At 41.9% G+C, this 20,783-nt stretch overlaps 1 protein-coding gene across 1 annotated transcript in view; it reads left to right on the plus strand.

The window, feature by feature from the left end:
- The window catches only part of ANK2 (ankyrin 2), a 244,447-nt gene that overhangs the window by 210,012 nt on the left and 13,652 nt on the right, over positions 1–20,783 (plus strand). The window contains exons 38-41 of the mRNA XM_056855307.1: positions 1,723–1,744; positions 12,447–12,521; positions 15,764–15,895; positions 19,628–19,768. Coding sequence (XP_056711285.1) covers positions 1,723–1,744; positions 12,447–12,521; positions 15,764–15,895; positions 19,628–19,768 — 370 coding nt within the window. The remainder of the gene's footprint in view (positions 1–1,722; positions 1,745–12,446; positions 12,522–15,763; positions 15,896–19,627; positions 19,769–20,783) is intronic.

The following is a 20,783-nucleotide window of genomic DNA, read 5'->3' on the forward strand; positions in this document are numbered from 1 at the left end:
TCATCAAATGAATTGCTGACCTCCTAGGCCACTATGTTTTTTTTCCCTTTCCCTAACCCTAACTGGTACATAATGTTGGAGTCTGTTTTCTGTTGGAGATGCCCCAGGTTAGGAATCAGCTCTGATTGCCAGAAAAATCAAATCCGTTATTGCAGACCCAGGGCTAAATGGGAAGGAAGGCCAACGCGCTAAGTTACAAGTGAAGACATTAAAGAGCAATTTAATGCAACACAACTTTATTAAACAACAACATACATCACACTTAATTAGAAAAGGATTAGTTAGATAATTGGAATGTAATAGGCCACAACTTGGAATTGGCAACAGCTGAGACCCTTGTGGCGCAGCATGAACAATGTGTCAGGTACCATGGCCGACCCCAATGCGACCTGGTGTGCCAACCAGCCCACAGCAGTCCCGCTGTGGGCAACTATTGTGGGGACCAAGAAACACCAGGACGATCGCCACTGCGTGTTTTGCCCGCTGCTTGCCTGAATTAGGAAAGCGACCCCTCTAGTTCGCTTTTCCCTACAACTGACACATTTCCATGCCTATCCGCCCAAGTTGTGACTGAAGCTAGGGAGGGTGGGTCAAAAGAAAAGACGGAATGAGCTGGGGGCGGGCCGCCCTCCCCGTTATATACTAATGTGGGAGGGTTAGCCCCGCCCACCTACTGCTCCCACCCATAGCTCCCATTGGCTTAGGCCCACGGGTTCCAGCCAATGGGAAGCTGTTGCTGGGGAGATGGGGGCTGGCGTGAGCCTGACGAGCATGCGCAAAGGCACATGGCCGGCCGGCCAGCCCGCCACGATCTGCAAACCCGGCTCCCATTTAGGCAGGAACCAGAGCTTATCTTGAGTAAGATTTATTGCACCGAATTCTAGGCAATCTAGTCCTGATTAAAGATTCACATCATAAAACTCTTAATAGTATCCAGTATATGTTTATACTGGACGCTATTTAGAGTTTTATGAACTGAATCTTTAATTAATTCCAAATATTGGTCTTGGGCATTCCAAAATGTTTAAATGTGAAAGTCCATCTTGATTTCACTTATCAGCTCCATTCACTCATTTGGAACTCACTTTGAGTCCATGTGTTAGAGAAAGATAGAGGAGGATATATTCATAATAGATTTGTAGTATCTGTCTAGTTTCTGTATCAAAATTAGATATTATCACTTAATTTATATAAGGATATAGATTGTAGATCAAGATTCTGGTCATAATCAGGCACCAAACTATTGCATGCTTACACTGCGTATCTAGGGTTCCCCCCCCCCCGGTTTTCTCTGAGCTATGTCTGTCTTCCCACTCTTGCTGCTAACTGATTTCTTAAGAAATTGTTCTAGTGTTGTCATTAGTGCAGGATAAAAACAATCTGTTTGCCCCTTCCACTGGGTTCGTCATTTCTTCTTGTCAAGTTCAGTTATGTATGTTTCAGCTTTTAGAATTCAGGTTTACCAGTGACTTAAAAACATGACAGACTCCTTTAGAATTCAGTTTATCTGATAAAGAGTGAAGCTGCAATGCTAAACTTACTTTTTTGTAAGAAAGCCTCACTGGTTTCAGGGGGAGTTACTTCCAAGGATGTGTGTTTAGAATCAGGCCTCACATTTTGCTTATCTTATCTTAGATGCATCTTATGCTAGCTGATGTTCCAAGTTTGTTCCACTGGTACTTGTGAGACAAATCATTTCACTCTGTCTGTGTTCTCTTTCAGATTGGTACAACATCAGAAAAACGTAAGATTTTAATTAAAAAACCAATGACAACCACAAAAATAGGGTACTAATAAAGTTAAGCATGAGAGAGATTGCAGACTCTAATTACCACCAATGACAATATTAATTTTCTAAGCAGAACAATAATATATATTAAGCTTTCATATGAAATGTTATTTAACTTGTTACTAATAGTTAAAAATTAAAGTAGCAAGACAATTAATCTAAGCATTCACTTTCCTTTTGACATTCCCTGGTTACCCTGCTGTTGCTGTTAGATTTGCTTAAATCCCCCATTTTATGATTTAAAATTTTTTATTTTTGTATGTTTAACATTGTTCTTGCATTTTTAAAATAAATTACAGTATCACTTTTAAAAAATAAAACCTTCTACGAACTATTTAAACTACTTCATTGAACTGTTTACATTAAATGTATGCACATAAAAGTGATACTGTTCTCAGTAACCAGACTCCATCCCTTCCCCTCCTTATTACTGTGGTGAAGTTTGCTTTCTGGCATATTTATGGCTTAGAAACTCTTCCTAGTTGGAAATTAAAGGCTGAATTAAAAAGAAAAGGGGACATTCATATTTAGGTATTTCCTATCAAATAATTGTTTCGGTAAACCTTCTTCTTTTAATGAAAATTCAAGTCCACTTTAGTTTGGATCTGAGCAGCTATACACCATATCACCCATGAACACTGAAATTCAATGAATATGATCCAGGCATAGTCAAAAACCTTTAGAGGCCATCAATTTCAATAAGAGTTAAAGAACTTACATTTGGCTGACAATATCTTTTGTCCTAGGTACCACAAAGGTTGAACAGGAACAATGTTAAAAATGAATTAAAATAAATCAATGTATTACACAGGGCACTTAAAATACAAATTAAAATAACAGGCCTTGAATTTAGCCTCTGGATTGAAACCACTGGATGCGAATATACATTAAATAATACAAGTGAATATCCACAAGTTGATGACATACAAATAAGACCGCAGTCACAGTAAATGGGACCAAACATATTTTGTCCCAATGGGCCTTCTTCAGTGATCAGTAATACATAGATACACATACATACCAAGAACAATTGTTGGTATAAGCCAACGCAGGTGTTGTCTGATTCTCATTTAATACTGCATGGTCAAAGGGTGACATTATTAGGATCATGGATCTTACTCCATGATTTTCATGCTCACACATAAAAATCTATGGTTGTAAATGATATCTTTGGCAGTTAATTCCCTTGTGGTGTGTCTGTATACATCAACCAGCAATCTGACAAAACGATCCTAATAATGTCACCCTTTGGCCACACATATAAAATGTGAATCAATCAGCACCTGTTTTGGCTTATTATACCAACAATTGTTCTTAGTATGTATGTTTATCTATTTATGAGCGGCCACTGAAGAAGGCCCATTGGGCTGAAAAGTTTTTGGTCCCTATTACTGTGATTGCAGTCTTATTTGTATGTCATCAACTTGTGGATATTTATTTGTATTATTTAATAGACACTGAGGACTACTTAGTCCAGTGGTTTCAATTCAAAGGCTAAATTCAAGGCCTATGTTTTTAATTTTTATTTTAAAGGTTTAACCCAAACACTATAACTACCTTTAAAATGGAAAGTCCACCACTGTAGCCAACAGAACTGCATCTCAGTTTGTGACAATACTTTGAAATAGACAGCCCTCAGTACTATGAGAAATTCCTAGAAGGATTGTTCTTTCTTTTTCTGTTTTGTTTTTGTTTCTTTATTTTGTTACCCAAGGTCCTAGTCCAGGCAGCTCTTAACCAAAAGCTGGACCAAAGGATAAAATCCTAGAGCACCTCAGTTTACAGAGAAAAACTTGTGGAGACAAAGATTTCCCAGTACAGCATTGACATATCAAGCACAGTGGTGACTAAATGGGTCAGGGTAGGGAAGTTAAACATGGTGACCTGGTTGAATCCTGATTTCTGCTCACTTGGTGGCTGGACTGTGGTTTCTTTTTGGTCGGGCTCCTCTCTTTTTTTGCCTCCTTAGCCCCCCCGCCCCCCAGTTTCCTTGTTTCGTCCATAAAGTTCACCGACTGGCCCACTGACTGGCCCACTATTTCACACAGGTCTGAGGATATTGTAAGAGATGTAGCACACTTTGTTCACTGAAAAACTGAATGGTACATACATAGCACAGATATTAATATATTTCCTGATGTACGATTCCCCTGAATCATTTCTAACTCTCTTCTATATTAATTCACAGTGGGTAGCCGTGTTAGTCTGTCTGCAGTGCACTTCTGAAGAAGTGAGCTCTGGCTCACGAAAGCTCATACCCTACCAGAAAATATTTTTGTTAGTCTTTAAGGTGCTACTGGACTCTTGCCCTTCTCTTCTATATTGTCACTGTTCTAAATTATTTCCAAACCAGATACTTTACAAGTTGGTTCTAGGAAGTAAATAAATAACTTCACCACAGTATGTTGCATATAATTTTATGCCTTTTTCATTTATAACCATTTAGGTTTTTGTTTTTTGTTTTTTTTCAGTGTAAGGATACTTACCCTGCAATGTATGCAACAGCTTTGCTTTGCATGGAAATAACTTGGCTTACATATATATTGGGTGTATGTTTGTGTGGATGTGCCCTGTGTGAATGTTTGTGGTTGCTGTGCATTACATTTTTTTTTCTAACCTTGGAATTCACTGTTGAGCTATTCACTATATAAGTTTTCCTCCTTATTATTCTTTATTTTTTTTATTTCTTTCCTTTAATCTATCCATTACATGTTTTGAACAAAGAGGATGTTCCAAGGAAAGGACCATGCCTCTTGAAACAAAAGTCTCTCTGTGTGTATCCCCATTTGGATGTCACATTCCCCTTAGATGAAATGCCGGTTTGCAGCTGCCTCAGATATCAATGTACTTTGTTTATCTTAGAGTATGGCATAATTAAATGTAAATACAGAATTTTGGACTTTTCGTTATTAAGCAAAATTGTTTAATTTTGGTTCTGACAGTTTGCTATCACTGGCTTTCTCTTAGAGGAGATCCACTTTCAATCAATTACTAAGCCCCCCCTCTTTGTTCTTCTCTATTTTTATTTGAACATTGATCTGTAATACCTGAACAATCTTGAGATGCCGTTGTGTGAAAAATTCACTGTTTTTTTTCCCATCTTTGTTTTTATAGTGTTCTTGGTTTACAAAAGCTTCGGTGTTGTATGTGTGGATGTGCTGTACTGCAAAAACTAAGCAAGTTATTTCCTGCCCACTTTCCTTTTCAGTTTTTCCCGTTAGCTTTGCTTTGCTTTTTTTTTCACCCTCAGATTTGTGGATCCACCATACCCAGACCATTTTGTTGACTCTCCTACTGCTGCAATCAAAGACAGACATTTCAGTCCTGATTACATTTTTCAATCTCTATTTTTGATTGCCATTTATTTTCAATGTTTTTCCCCCATTTGCCTAAAAGATGATGATGAAACAGAATCAACCGAAACATCGATCCTGAAAAGTCATCTTGTCAATGAAGTACCTGTCCTAGCCAGTCCAGATTTGCTTTCCGAAGTCTCCGAGATGAAACAAGACTTGATCAAAATGACTGCCATCTTGACTACAGACTCTTCTGAAAAGTCAGGTTCCATTAAGGTGAAAGATCTGGTGAAAGTTGCTGATGAAGAACCAGGAGAACCTTTTGAAATTGTGGAAAGAGTTAAAGAGGACTTAGAAAAAGTAAATGAAATTCTGAGAAGTGGAAGCTGCCCTAGAGAACAGTCAACTGTTAAGAGATCCAGCTCTGGAGCACAGCTGGTAGAAGAAGAATGGGTTATTGTAAGCGATGAAGAAATTGAAGAAGCCAAGCAAAATGCTCCTCTGGAAGCCATAGAGCCTACTTGTGTTGAAATCAGAATAGGCAAAAGAAAAACAGAAGAAGAAAAGAAAGATATGGCAGGAATGGTAGATTATCTCAGCGAGGATCTCAATGCATATGTGTCACTTAACAAAGTGCCGCCACAGACTTTTCAAGAAGATCTAGTCGCTGAGAGATTTGAAGCAGTTGTTATAAGCAGAGATTCTGACAAAGGTGGGCGTGGCTCTACATCTGTTAAGAACCAAGAGAAACAAGATCAGTGCAAACCTACCTTGGAAATTAAAAAACCAGTTAGAAAGAAATTAAAAGAAAAACAAAAGCCAAAGGACAAGGAAGCCCAAGGAAAAGAAGCACCTTCAGGGCTAGGAAAGTTTAGCTCTGAGGAGTCTTTAGATGAAGATCCAGGGCTAGCCCCTGCAGAGCCTTCCAAAGTAAATGCTGTGTCTCCTGTAATAGAAGAAACTCCCATTGGCTCGATCAAAGATAAAGTAAAAGCTCTTCAGAAGCGAGTGGAGGATGAGCAGAAGGGACGTTCAAAATTACCTGTCAGGCTCACAGGAAAAGATGGGGCATCTGAAAAGCCTATTACAAAGCCATCACAAGTTAAAAAAACCGTTTACAAAACAAAGCTCCCAGTGTCCCCTGCTGCCTCAAAATCACCAGCGTCTCCAGCTGCCTCAAAATCACCAGCGACTCCTGCTGCCTCAAAATCACCAGCGTCTCCTGCTGCCTCAAGACTACCTTCTACTGCCTCAAAATCACCATCTTCTCCCTCTGCCTCAAAATCACCATCTTCTCCCTCTGCCTCAAAACTCTCTTCTTCTCCAGCTACCAAGAAAGCTGTTTCACCCACAGCTAAGAAGCCGCCTTCGCCTACATCCAAGAAGCCACCTGTTTCTCCCACAGCTAAGAAACCCCCAGTATCACCGTCTTCCAAAACAGAAAGACTTGAAGAAACTATGTCTGTTCGGGAGCTGATGAAAGCCTTCCAATCAGGCCAAGACCCATCGAAGCATAAAGCTGGACTTTTTGAGCATAGGGCTGTAAAGCAGAAACAACAGACCTCTGACAAAGAGCCAGCTAAGAAAGGGGTCATTCAGGTAGAGAGTGAAAAGAAACAGGCATCAACACAAAAACAGGCATACAAAAAAGAGAGTCCCAAGAGCAAAAAAAGCCAGGAGCCTCAGGCAGAGGTAGGTTTGCAATCTAAAAAGGAGGCACAGAGTATTCCTGAGATAACTTTGAAAGAGGATTCAGCCACACAACAGGCAAAAGAGCAGAATGGCAAGACTGACAAAAAAGTTTCACCAGTGGTTGTAGCTGATGATGAAAGTTCTAAGAATGTAACCCTGACATTTGATGACCATGGGGATACGGAACTCCAAATCAGCCCTGACAGAAAGACTTCAACCGATTTTTCTGCAATCATAAAGGAAGAGCTTGAGGACAATGACAAATACCAACAGTTCCGGCACATTTCAATTACTGAGGAAGGTGAGCTTCACTTAGATCAAGTACTGACCAGTCCATTCAATGTTACATTTCCATCAGAATATGTGAAAGATGGGTTTTTACCCACCCTCTCCTTGCAAAGTGGTGCTCTGGATGGCAGCTCAGAGAGCCTTAAACATGAAGGCATAGCAGATTCTCCGATTGGTAGCCTGCTTGATGGAACCCCACAGATCAGCTCTGAGGAAAGTTATAAGCATGAGGGGTTGGCAGAAACTCCAGAAACAAGCCCCGAGAGCCTCTCTTTCTCGCCAAAGAAAACCGAAACTGTTGATCAGTTGGAAGGAACAAAACTAGCCAGTGCAGTGCAGATAACAGCAGAACCACATTCACCAAAGGAACTTTCTCCAACAAAAATTGAAAGGACAATTGCTGGCAAAGGCTTAAAAGATATCACAGTAGAGTCTGATCGCCATCATTTGTCAAAAGAATTTCAAATTACAGCCTCCAAGGAAGAGACATACATATGTACAGATTCTAGCTCAACTTCTATTAGTAAGCATACTGTCAGGGATGAGGTCTCTATGGCCATTGCGCAAGGACATTTAACTAAGTTGAATGAAACACATGACACTTCTGTAGAGAAAGAGAAGGATTCAGCCAGTGTACACCAAACTGATAGTAAAGGACTGGAACTATTGCTTTCTAGCCATGAGTGTGAAGGTCTTAGCCCAGTTGCTGATGAATCCATAGCTATAAGCCATAAAGATTCACTGGAAGCAAGCCCAGTGTTGGAAGATAATTCATCACGCAAAACACCCGATTCCATTGAGCCAAGTCCTACCAAAGAATCTCCCTGCCGCGATTCTTTGGAAAGCAGCCCCGTAGAAGAGAAGTCAAAGATGGGCATTCTTCCAGGACCTGGACCCATTCAGACTGCCCCTACCAAAGCAGAAAATTTCCCAGAGCTGGCACCTGTGAGGTCCAGGCTTTTACGAGACCCTGATGGAAGCGCTGAAGATGACAGCTTGGAACAAACCTCACTTATGGAGAGCTCAGGCAAAAGTCCTCTTTCACCAGAGACCCCGAGCTCTGAGGAAATTAGTTATGAAATCACTCCCAAATTAGCAGACTCACAGGCACTATCAAATATATCCAAATCAGCTGTTATCCCTGAAGTCAATGAAGAGCCAGAAGATGACTCAGAAGGGGAGCCGAAGAAAAGGTTTACACCAGAAGAAGAGATGTTCAAAATGGTGACCAAAATTAAAATGTTTGATGAGCTGGAACAGGAAGCAAAGCAGAAGAGAGACTATAAGAAGGATTCCCAACCTGATGATACTGTTCCAACTCCTGATCTGGAAACCACTTCTGAAGCTGAAGTTGCTCCTCCAACCACTGATGAATATAATGATGTGCCTGCCATAGTGACCTCTACAGCTGAATTTAGAAAGACTTCTTCCTCTTCAGAGAGTGAGCCAGAACTGACAAAACTGAAAAAAGAAGCTGACTCTGGGCTTTTAATGGACCCTGTAATTCGAGTGCAGCCTCCTTCACCTCACCTTTGCAATATGGATTCCAGTTCCAGTCCTGAAGAAACAGAGTTTCAGCCCATTGAGCCCAAGCAGCATGCTTTCAGTACTGAGGAGGAAAACACAGAATCAGATAAACCAACAGAAGAGGCAAAAATGTCTGGTGATACCTCTCTTGCCTCCGATGCTAGCATTATAGCACAGGCTAGTGAATCAAAGTGCTACAGCACAGATGAAAGTGATACAGTGAGCCCAAATGGTCCCGTGCTGCACCCTGAGGAGGCTTTCTACCACTCTATTGGTGATGATGCTCAGAAAGTAACTGATCTGAATCAGATCTCAGAGGCATCGCACCACCAGCATGATTCGCAAGAAGATGCAGCAGCTGAGAGGGTACCGCACCAAGACCTCGCTGATACGGGATGTACAGCGGGTTCTTGTGTACCTGGTACCTCTCATTGCTGTGCATCCCAAAATGATGAATTGGCTACTGATGTTTCACCAGTACACCCCCCTTCAGAAAGTGATTTGGTTAGAACTGACATAGGTTTTGAGATGGCACAAAGGGATTATTGTAGCACAGAGTACTCCACAGAATATTCATCTCTAGCCACCCAAAAGGGTGAATATGACAGTTATGTTGAAGGCGTGGATGAAGGTAGTACTCTGGCTATAATAAGCCCTTATGAAAATGTTCCCTCACCACATTTTTTTACTAGCACTGAAATTAGTACAAGAGTTGATTCCAGGATGATACAAGACCAGTCATCTGGAGGTGATTGTTCTACTGGACTAGAAACTACCTTCACAGATGAAGGAAGAGTAGCCAGCTCTCTTCATAGACCAACATTAGCAGGTTCTGAGGGTTACATTTCAGAAGATGTCTATATGGAGATTGAATCTGAGCACATGGATGTCTTCCAAAAACAATCAACTCCAAGGCCTTCAACAACAGACCCTGCATCTCTTGAAGAAGCTGCTTTCCAAGATATCAGGGATGAAGCTGAGAAAATAATCAGCCAGGTAATCATAACCAGGACAGATGTGGATTCAGATAAATGGAGTGAAATGCGTGAAGATGATGATGCTTTTGAGGCTCGGGTGAAAGAAGAAGAACAAAAAATATTTGGCTTAATGGTAGATCGAAGGTCACAAGGCACTACACCCGATACTACGCCTGCCAGGACTCCTACAGAAGAAGGGACACCTACAAGTGAACAAAACCCCTTTCTTTTCCAGGAAGGTAAATTGTTTGAAATGACAAGGAGTGGTGCTATTGACATGACCAAGAGGAATTATTCTGATGAAAACTTGCACTTTTTCCAAATGGGCCAGCATTCTCAGGAAGAGATGTCAATATCTGAAGAAATGAGAGAAGCTGAAGGCCTGGAATCTCCCCATTCAGAGCTATCCCCAGTTCCATCTGCATCTTCTGAAGTTGATGAAGCTGATGCACCTATAAAAAGTTCACTCATACCTGCACTGGAAGATGACACCGCCAGTTCTTATAGCACAAAGGGGGATGTTAAATGTAGAATTCCTATTAAAATGGGTATTTCAGCCTCTTCAAAGTCACCAAAGAAAGAAACAGATGCGCCTGATGCTGATCTTTTCTCTGGAGTTGACACTGGTGACATGTTTGACAGCTCTCAGGTGCCTTTCCCCATCTCTCCTGAGCAGACTGTGATTGATGTACAGTTAGATTTTTCAACAGTCACACGGTCTGTATATTCTGAGCAGGAAGATGATTCTCCAGACTCCTCACCAGAGGAGCAGAAATCTGTCATTGAAATCCCTACTGCTGTCATGGAAAGCATGCCTCCTTCTGAAGGCAAATCCAAAATTCCTGTAAGGACAACTCACCATTCAGAAGATTGCCTCACTTCAGATGACTTTGTGAGCAACCTAGAAGAATCACAGGGTGATGAATCCAAACCAAAGTCAAGAATTCCAGTCAAAGGAATTTTCCAAAGAGTTGAGAAAGAATGTATGTACACAGAGACATCGGTCTGGAAGCCAGAGTCACCTAAAGCTCATGACATAACATGCAAACATCCTATGAAACAAGATAGCAGAAGCAGTTCTGAATCAGACACATGTGCCTCCATGGACTCAAAAGCTAAGCGTTCAGTCAAAGCTAGAAGCTATGCTGAGGCAGAAGCAGAGACCAGAGAGAGGGTGGGTGAGATGAAGCTTGAGCTAGAATCAGACGAGCTGATGACTGCCCAACCAAAGATATTTTCTTCGCGATTGCCTATTAAGAGCAGAAGCACCTCAGCTTCCCGCAGTGGTCTTAGTCCCTCAAAAGAAAGTAAGGAACATTTTTTTGAACTTTACAAAAACTCCATAGAATTCTTTGAAGAGATTAGTGATGAAGCATCCAAATTAGTGGATAGACTTATACAGTCAGAGAGAGAACAAGAATTAGTTTCAGATGATGAAAGTAGTAGCGCCCTAGAAGTTTCGATTATTGAAAATGTGCCATCCATTGAGACCCAGCAGTCAGTTGCCGAGGACATCTTTGACACCAGGCCCATTTGGGACGAGTCCATTGAGACTCAGATTGAGCGTATTCCTGATGAAAATGTCCCTGATCATGTTGAAGGTATTTGTCAGCTACTGAGATTCCCTTTGCTACGCATGTCATGAATCGCAATACTTTGTTCGTTGTTCTCTCTCTTTCCCTTGCTTTTTTGTGTGTGGTTTTGTGTCTCTTTTTTTTTTACAAGCTTTCTGTGGTTGTTAATGTGTTGTGTGTAAGCTCTGTTTTTTTGTGCTGTGTTGTGTATTTTATAGTCTCTGAAACAATCTCAAGATTGTACACCACAAATGCGTATGAAACACAAAACAAAATAGATTATTAATTTTTAACAAGTACTTTTGTTAATGGTGCCAAACATTAACAAATGTATGATTTCACTTGGAACACAGCTGACCGTGCAGATTTTAGTTTTTGGTTTTTCTTTGCTCTGGTTGAATCTGACACAGAAAAACTGGTAAAATTGCTGTGTCTCCTTGACACCCTTATTTAACTGAAGACTGTGTTTAAGCACTGAATATATGGGAGTAATACTATTACATTTCTGTAATTGTACAAATGCTCTAACTACATTTTGGACATAGCTCCTATCAGACTGGATACATTGTGACTTCACATGTAATCCAAAATGGCACTCTTTGGAAAACCATAACTCAAATTCTGCAGGTGTCAGATTGGCTGTTGAGAATATGAGTCCCTGCTTTGAGGCAAATACTCCCAAGAAGAAGTGTACTTTTCCTTTTCCATGGCTACTTTGTAAATAATTCAGGTGTGGAAACTTTTAGCAAATATAACTAACACAGCTGACAATGATAAATATTCTGCTGGATGCCAGCAAACCATAAATACCAGAATTTGGAGTTCCTTTGGAATGATATGATAATTAGGGTTTTAAAAATAAATAACTAAATAATTATCTTAAGGCTTGTAATAAAGCAATTGAAACTGAACTTAATTGCTGTTTGACGGATATATGCCATTAACTAAAAAGGCATGGAAAAATGCATCTCTTGTTCAGCAAAAAAAAATTCACCTCTCCCTTGCTCTATATTATTTTAAGTGTGCAGGGATTTTAAAGGAACTCCAAGACAAAATTTTGATCAGTGTTTTTCAAAGCTTCTAATCTCTCACCTGACTAAGTGGCCACTTTGTTAAAAGTGTGGCACGCTCGGATATTTCCAATCTAGATACTTAGCAAGACTCTTATTTTCCCTTTAAAGTGCCCATTGTTTAAAAAACAAACACACAAACACTGGCCTTATTTTATGGAGCTTCCTTGGTTAAGGTGCATCAGTTCTGCAGATATTTTTTATGACATCTACTCTATGTGACCTTATTTTAGATCAACAAGATGATCAAGAGAGAACAGAGGAAAGACTAGCACATATTGCTGATCATCTTGGATTCAGCTGGACAGGTAAACAGGGAAGTGAATGAAATTCTCTGGTTCATCCATTCAATTTGAGTGATAGGCTTGGATCCAGTGATATGCAAATGGAAACATAATTGGACTTAGCACAGTTCACTTGTGCAAGGCCTTGAGGATCACCTAACTCTTTCCTCTCAATATATTATAGTTGAAAAATGGTTGCACAAAATCTTGTGAAGCAGATACTCAAGTGAGGATACAAAATATTTGACTTCGTGCAAACAGCTACTGTGGCCTTTTTCTTGTGTTTCCAATTGCACGAGAACTCTAGCACATGTGGAAATTTTGTGCTGGATCTTGTGCTGTTTCAAGGGGAATGACAGTTGATTGGATAGACTTGGATCTAGACTAGATGTTTCCACAGGCACAGACAGATTTCTGTCCATGGAACACAGTCTTCCTGCCTCCTCCATCCCACGGCAGTCCAAAGTTTCCCTGAAATCCTGTTCTTGTGTGAGAGCACCCCCCAGGAAACATTAGTTTGTCTCCAGCCCATACAATCAATTCTGTGTCAGATCTTTAAGAGTAAAAACCTATATCTTTACAACATCTGTTTTAGTATTTTCTGATGTTTGTTTCACTTTTGCTTTTTAGATGTTTGCTTTTTAGAACAATTGCACCAGCAGGTGGTTCCCTTGAGTTTTGTCTTAACTTGTGCTTTTAAGTTTTTAAATGTTTGAGATGGTAGTAATAGAGGTATTAATGACAGTGTCCCGCTTTATTTGTGTTTCCTCAGAGGCTTAGAGCCTTGTAAATGCAACAGTATTTTTAAACTAAAGTATTCTGTACTGTCTGCATTGCTTCGTAACATAAATAACCATTTCACTAAGCAATGGTTTTTTAAATTTTTTTCTTAATGAAGTTTACACTGACTGCCAAATATGTCATTTTAGAAATGAGATTATAAACTCCCTCTCTTAGAATATGCAGTGGCAATGAACAATGGCATTTACACTTCCTTTATACAACTTAACCAACGAAGAAGATTACTGTGTTTCAATTCTACAATACATTTGTGGGGATGTTAAAAGAAATGTAGCTGCCTCCCAGTCACTCACAAAGCAGCACCTCCACTGGCGCCTGAAACGGTTAACAATTAGTCTGGGCATGTTGGTCAAATTGGTGCCTGCAAGAGATAGGAAGTCCGTCTAAGAGATTGTTGTGATACAGTACCAAAAGCAGTTGCTTCTATCAGGGTACATTTTATAGAAAAGAAGAAGAAAAATAGCATGAAAACAGATATTCCAAGTGAGACTTTCAATGCATTCCTGAGGTCGGGGGCTGAAAGTGCTCTGGCAATGGCATGACCCTGCCGACAGTGTACGTGCCCTCTTATCACGGAGTTAGAGGCACTTATGTTGGCAGGAGCAGTTCCATCAGCACCTGGGTGCCATGCAGCTGCACGCCGCTCCTCCAACACCGCAGTCTCTCCGGGATCTAAATCCCAGAAGAGAAATGCAGTGCCGGCCTAGGGGTGGGGCATTCCCGAGGCATTCCCAGGGGCGGAGCTGACAGTAGTCAGCTTCCAAATCCACTCCAGCCCAGAAATGCCCCCTCCAGCAACAGCGTTGCTGCATCAGGTTTTTCCTAGTGCAGCATTGCTGTTTTCTATGGGGGGAGAGCCCCCATTTTCTTTTTAAACCTTCAAAAAAGGCTTTTTAAAGCCTTGCGGCGGCCAGGGAATCTCTTTGGGGGCGCAGCAGTGGCGCCTCAACGATGTTGTACCCGGCTGCCGCAAGGCTCAGGAATGAGCTGTTTGTTTGCATGACAGGAACAATATCAACTTGTACTAGAGTTTAAACCCTGCTGATGTCAAAGGAGAGACTGACATTTGTTCTAGTTTCCCTGAAAAAGGGAACCCTGAACAATGGGGAAAGCTAAATAGACCATTCACATCTTGGGAATGGGGAACAACATCCCACAACAGAACTTATTCCAATTGATTATGTATTTATTTGTTTACATTATTTATAGCTCACCTTTCTCACAGGGGCTCAAGGTGAATTGCACATAGTGAATCAGGATAGTCAACCAAATGGGACATTAAATAAACAGTGTGGTAGGATTTTAGAAGTCTGGAACCACCAGAAAGAACTGAAGCATAGCATAAGTATTAAAACGACACATGAAGTGGTACAAAAATTACATAATAGGATCATACGTATGGTGAGCTGTACACAGCAGCATAGACCACAGTCCCTAATCATTTATCCAAGTAAGTTTGTAAACCATTTTGGACAGTGTGACCCTATTACCTGCACAGAAAAGCCCTTTTGAAGAATTCAGTTTTGCATAATTTGTGGAGACCAGGAGAGTAGGAACCTTTCTGACCTACTTGGGCAGGCCGTTCCATAAGGTGGGAGCCACAGCAGAGAAAGCGTGTGTATCGGCAGTGGTTGATTTTGCCCAGTGGCAGGTTGGCACCTGCAGAAGGCCCTGCTGACATGAGCGAAGTTGTCATGGAGCACAGGAGGAGAGGTGGTCACACAAAGAAGAGGAACCAAGGCCATGAAGGTTTTTCTTCCTGCAACATGCCATAGAGGTGTGCAGTTTTGTGCTTCCTTGATCTGGTATTGGACAGCATTAGGGTAGATGTGAGGAAAATAGGGGCCATTGTTTCATCAGCATCCTTGCCAAAGACTGGCCATCAATGATAAATCCCACCCTCATATATATCAGCTCCCTTTTACACTGGAATCGTGCATTCATCAAACAACCTTTTCCAGGTGATAATTTCTCCCCACTGCTACTAATAAACCTCTCCAATTCCTCACAATCAATATTCTACTGTCCACAAAAAAGCCATATAAACATATAAGAAGTTACAGATGTCCAGGAGGTAATTGTTCTATGTCGGTATAGGTCCTGGTTTCCATGTAAGTAAGTGGTGTAGTTCTCTCTAGTGAGGGGACCTTCTTCCACTCGTTGCATAAGCCCCAGCTCTATATACACACACATACACAAGCATGATGCAGAGGAAAGAAACCTCTGCATTCAAGTTTTTGGAAAAAGAACCACAAAAGAACTGAGAAGTATTGGAGCACATGCTTCAGTCCCCAACAACTCCAGTTAAAGCACAGCAGGTGGCAGAACTGCTAAAAACTCCTGTCTGAGCATTGATGAGCTGCATCAGAATTTTACCAGTACTGGGATGGATAAGCCAATGTTCAGAATTAATCTAAGGCATCTTTGTGCATAAAGATTTTACAGGTAATGATTTCCCTTCACAGAACTAGCAAGAGAACTGGATTTCACAGAAGAACAAATTCATCAGATCCGAATTGAGAATCCGAATTCACTGCAGGACCAGAGTCATGCACTGTTGAAATATTGGTTGGAAAGGGATGGGAAACACGCTACTGGTATGTTTCTGGCTTTATTTTTACCAGATAATTACTTTTATTCCTGCCAAAAGGGGTTACAGATTACATATGAACCTCACTGAAGTGAAGAACTCATAATGTATACAGAAGAACTGTACTGTAACTGAAGAATATATCATACATTCCAATAGAAGACAGGACTGTGGTTTAGCGTGGAAACAGGTGGCAAAAGGCAGTTTTGCGATGAGGTAAGTAATAGGTACATCCTTGTCAAACCCCCAACTTCTGCTACAATGATCCTTCTTATTGTAGTGCAAGTACCATATTTTTTGCTCCATAGGACGCACCTGACCATAAGACGCACCTAGTTTTTAGAGGAGGAAAACAAGAAAAAATCTTGTTTTCCTCCTCTAAAAACTTGTCTTATGGAGTGAATGCCGACTGGGCGCGTGCGTGTCGGGACGGCGCGAGCTGGCGTTCCCCGCCCCGACGGCCAGCTGGGAGGCGGGCGGGGCCGCACAGAGCCGGCTAGGCACGTGCGCGTTGGGACGGCGCGAGCCGGCGCACGCGCCCAGCCGGCTCTGTGCGGCCCCGCTCACCTCCCAGCTGGCTGTCGGGGCGGGGAACACCGGCTCATGTCGTCCCGACGCGCACACGCCCAGTCGGCATTCACTCCATAAGACGCACAGACATTTCCCCTCACTTTTGAGGAGGAAAAAAGTGCATCTTATGGAGCGAAAAATACTGTAAACAAAACCATTTTTCCTCTTCTCTACGCTTTTATACCAGGTAGAGTATATATGAGGCAGGAAGAGGAGAGGCTGTTCTTACAGCCTTTATGCTGTCTAACAAAGGTTCTATGCTTGCTCGTTCTGAGAACATTCTGTATCTCCCAAAAGGAAATTAGCATCCCTATATTTTTCCCATGGGCTGAGATTTTTCACTGTTTGTGTATTTCCCAAGGGCTATGGCAAACATTTTTCTGTTCAGTTCTCGTCTGACTGACATTCTTCTGTGGTGAATTCTCTTGGTTGTTTTGCTATTTTCCCATCACCTATGCAGGAGCTTTTCTGATATAGTGCAACATGCAAAGTCTGTGGGAGAAGTGCAACCACTTGGGATGACTGTAGGTTAATTTGATATGCAACGGCCCTGGACTCACCTGGGGCCACGTTTGCGGCCCCAGTGTCGGAGCAGTCAGGGGAAGGCTGATCCTACCGGCTACAGCTGATGTCATGTTTTCCAGAAGTGGCGGGGCGGGGGGCACAGCCCAGCTGGCTGCAGGCATCCAATCAGCCTGGGAAGGGATGTGGAGCCCAGGCGAGCCTGCACACACTCTTTCTTTGCAGGCCGCCCCACCCCTTCCTTACTTGCCTGGGCTCCGGATGGGTCCGCTGCTTAGGGTTGCAGGGTTAGTGAAGTAGCCAATTACGTTGATTGTATTCTAATCTCATCACAGTGGCCTTTCTTTGACTTTCTCATATATCTGTTTTCTGCCCTTCCCACTGTGTCCAGGTCTTGCTACATAGCGAGAAAGCGTTTTTTTCATGACATTACCAAATGACAGCATGGGGGAGAAATAAGGAAGCCTTCCCCTGGAAAATCTTACTCAAGAAGTAGATTTATTTTGCTTGAAATCCTTTGTTTATCTAATTTATTTTACTACCTTTTAGAGTTAATAATGTTTTGGTTGAGTTATTATCTGGTTACATGTTCATATGCCAGAGTTTCTTGGGGTTTTTTTACTCCTCCGGTTAAAGATAACTGTCTCCTGTTGGGACCTCTGCCCCAGCATAGTCTTTGGGTAGTGCACGCTTACGTGCAAGCCTTTTGAACCAATGACTGCCTGTGACTTGTGTTCTATGTCTTCAAAGAGTTTCCTTCTGCTGTGAAACCCCATTCTTTCACACAAACAAGGATGAATGTTGCGCTCAAACATTTCCTCCCTTAAGCAGTTAAACTTCAGCTGACCCAGGATATGATCTTCCTCATATTTTCTATCAGAGGCTCAGCTGGTACTTCTGCTTTCTCCAGGGGTACTCCCACTGCTATACAACTCACCCCTTCCATGTCATGATGCTTGAGGACATGCTAGGGCAGATGTGCCCTTGGGGTGGGCTTCTTTGTCTATTTTCCTGAGATAATGTGCACCATATAGTTAACTAGTGTCACCCATGTTAGATAGACCCATGTTAGGTAGCTATCCAGTCACCCATATGTGGGACAGCAGAGAAACCACAATGAAGAAAGGTGAGTTACGTCTACGTGACTGGTTTTCTTTGAGTGGTCATCTATGCTGTCACACATTCCACTCTCTTTCTTTGATTCACATTCTCATAGCAGTTATGAAAGAATTAAGTGGGAAGGCTCTCACCCCATGCTCATGGCATGCACAGATAGGGAAAATTTCATCTCTAGAAGGGGGGATTGCAACACCAAATATCCCTCTGAGAGCAATGATGTGTTCTTGGAGTTCCTGAGCAGTGCAGAGATACTGAAGCCCTCTCTGTGACTCACCAGTTTTAGGTAAGTAACCTGTCTTTTCCAAGGGTCTGAGTTAACTCAAGGCAAACATGGGTAAGATCACTGTGGACGATACACACACATGTAGGCATGTACAACTCATCTCTATTTATTTTTATTTTATTTTGTTTGATTTTTATCCTGCTCTTCCCAAGCAAGTTGGGCTCAGAGCGGATAACAATATTCTATGACATTGAGTAAAGCAAGCATACAAGCCATTATAATCGATATAAACTGTAAAACCAGAGATTAACAGTACATCTAAAATACTTATAAAAGATGGCACCCTCAATATTCCCTTAATGAAGGTGCACAAGCAGCAACAATAATCAGATATGATAATACAGCGGTGTAGTGCAGAAATAACCAGCAGGGGATCATTTTCTGAGAGGGTACAGCAGGGAGGCCAATTGATGTACAACCCTCACTGCCCTCAACCATAGGTCCAGTGGAACATCTCCATCTTATAGGCCCTGTGGAACTGTGTCAAATCCCGCAGGGCCTGGGTCTCACTTGACAGAGAATTCCACCAGGCTGGTGCCAGGGCTGAAAAAGCCGGCTATGTCTTGGGCCAGGGAACACCAGCTGATTGGTTCAGATGAGCATAGCGCTGTTTGGGGGATATATTGGGCGAGGCAGTTCTATAGGTATGATGGCCTCAGACCTTTTAGGGCTTTTAAGGTCAATATCAAAACCTTGAGCCTGATTTGGTAATCTAGAGCCAGTGCAGCTGGCAGAGCACAGCATGAATATGCGCTCTCCCCGGGGTCCCTGTAAGGATCTGTGCTGCCATATTCTGGACCACTTGTAGCTTCCTGAGCAGTCTCAAGCAGTCCCTGGTGTGGAGTGAGTTACAGTAGTCTAGCTAGGAGGTGACAGTTGCATGGATCTCTGGCTAAATCATGGCAGGACAGATAGGGGGCAGCTGCTTAATTTGGTGAAGGTGGAAAAACGCCCCCTTGCCAGTATCCATGATCTGGGCCTCCAATGTAAAGGAGAGATCCAGGACCACACCTAGACTCTTGATGGAGGGAGCTTTTAACAATTGAACCGTGTCAAGAGTTTGGAACTGAAGCCCATACTCTGGGCCTCCCCAGCCCAGCCACAAGACCTCCGTCTAGAATTAAAACGATTATGCTGATTCAGATTCATACAATTGTAAAGGAATCTAGTATATCTTAAAGACTGACAAGGGCTTTCAAAAGATTGCACACAACTCAGATGAAACCAATCTTTTTCACATCACAGATTCAAGTCTTACAGAATGTCTTACAAAAATTAACCGCATGGATATTGTTCATCTAATGGAGAGTAACGTGGAAACTTCCCGGGACCACGGTCGCACCTATGCAGAAATTGAACAGACAATAGGACTGGATCACAGTGAAGGTAAGGATGTGCTCACACATACATGCCCCCATCATTCAATAATTGGTTCAGTAAGTCATGTGTGAGACAACTGTCAAAGAATCCCCTATACAGGCAGAGCCTGTACAAGACTGCTCGCCGCCACCTTGCACCATGGTTTTCAGTACTGACAGTTCAAACATTCAGCACTTAGTCACGGAGGGCTGAAATATCAAGTTGTATAAATGCATGTGTGAATGAGATCTACCTTTTAAAAATTCCATCCCACCTGTAAGTTTCACAAGAAGCATAAAAACTGAATACTACGTAAATTATAGCATAAACAAAAAATATTAAACTACATAGTTATCATTCCATTGCCGGGTGTTCCTGAGATTTTCAGTGGACATATGGGTTCCTTTCAGTTTGTACAACAAGAGGATGTGGCCAATGTCTTTGGAATAATGACTGTCATCTCCTGCATTCTTCACCCTTTCCATTCCTAGCTTAATAAATCTGCCATGAGAGGGGAATTAACTGGATACAGCATTGCAGAAGGTTTCCGTCCCCAAAATCTTAATGGAGACAATAGTAAGGCCTTTATTTAAGAAACCGTCTTTGGACAAAATAGACTTAAACAACTTTTGCCTCATATCCAACTTTCCCGTTTTGGTGCTCAAATGGGTGTGGTCAGCTCAATTTCAGAGATCCCGAGATAATTCAGATTATCTGGGTCCCTTTCCATTTGGTTTCAGCCTAGTTTGGGGACTGAAACTGCCTTAGTTGCTATACTGACCTTTGCCTTTCTGCTTACTAAGGGAGCATATCTAGACTTCTGCATTGGCTTTTGATCGCATCAACCATGGTTTCCTTCTGCTCTGTCTGGATAGAATGGTGTGTGTATATGTGTATGGTTGTATGCTGTCTCTGCTGTACTGGATTGATATCAGAAGGTGATGTTGAGTGGCTGTTGCTCTGCCCCCTGGCCTATGGAGTTCCACAGATTTTCAGCCTATCTGCCATACCATTTAAAGTTTTTGTGAAACTATGCTGGTTA

The sequence above is a fragment of the Euleptes europaea genome, chromosome 9 (genome assembly GCF_029931775.1).
Source record: "Euleptes europaea isolate rEulEur1 chromosome 9, rEulEur1.hap1, whole genome shotgun sequence".
NCBI lineage: Eukaryota > Metazoa > Chordata > Lepidosauria > Squamata > Sphaerodactylidae > Euleptes > Euleptes europaea.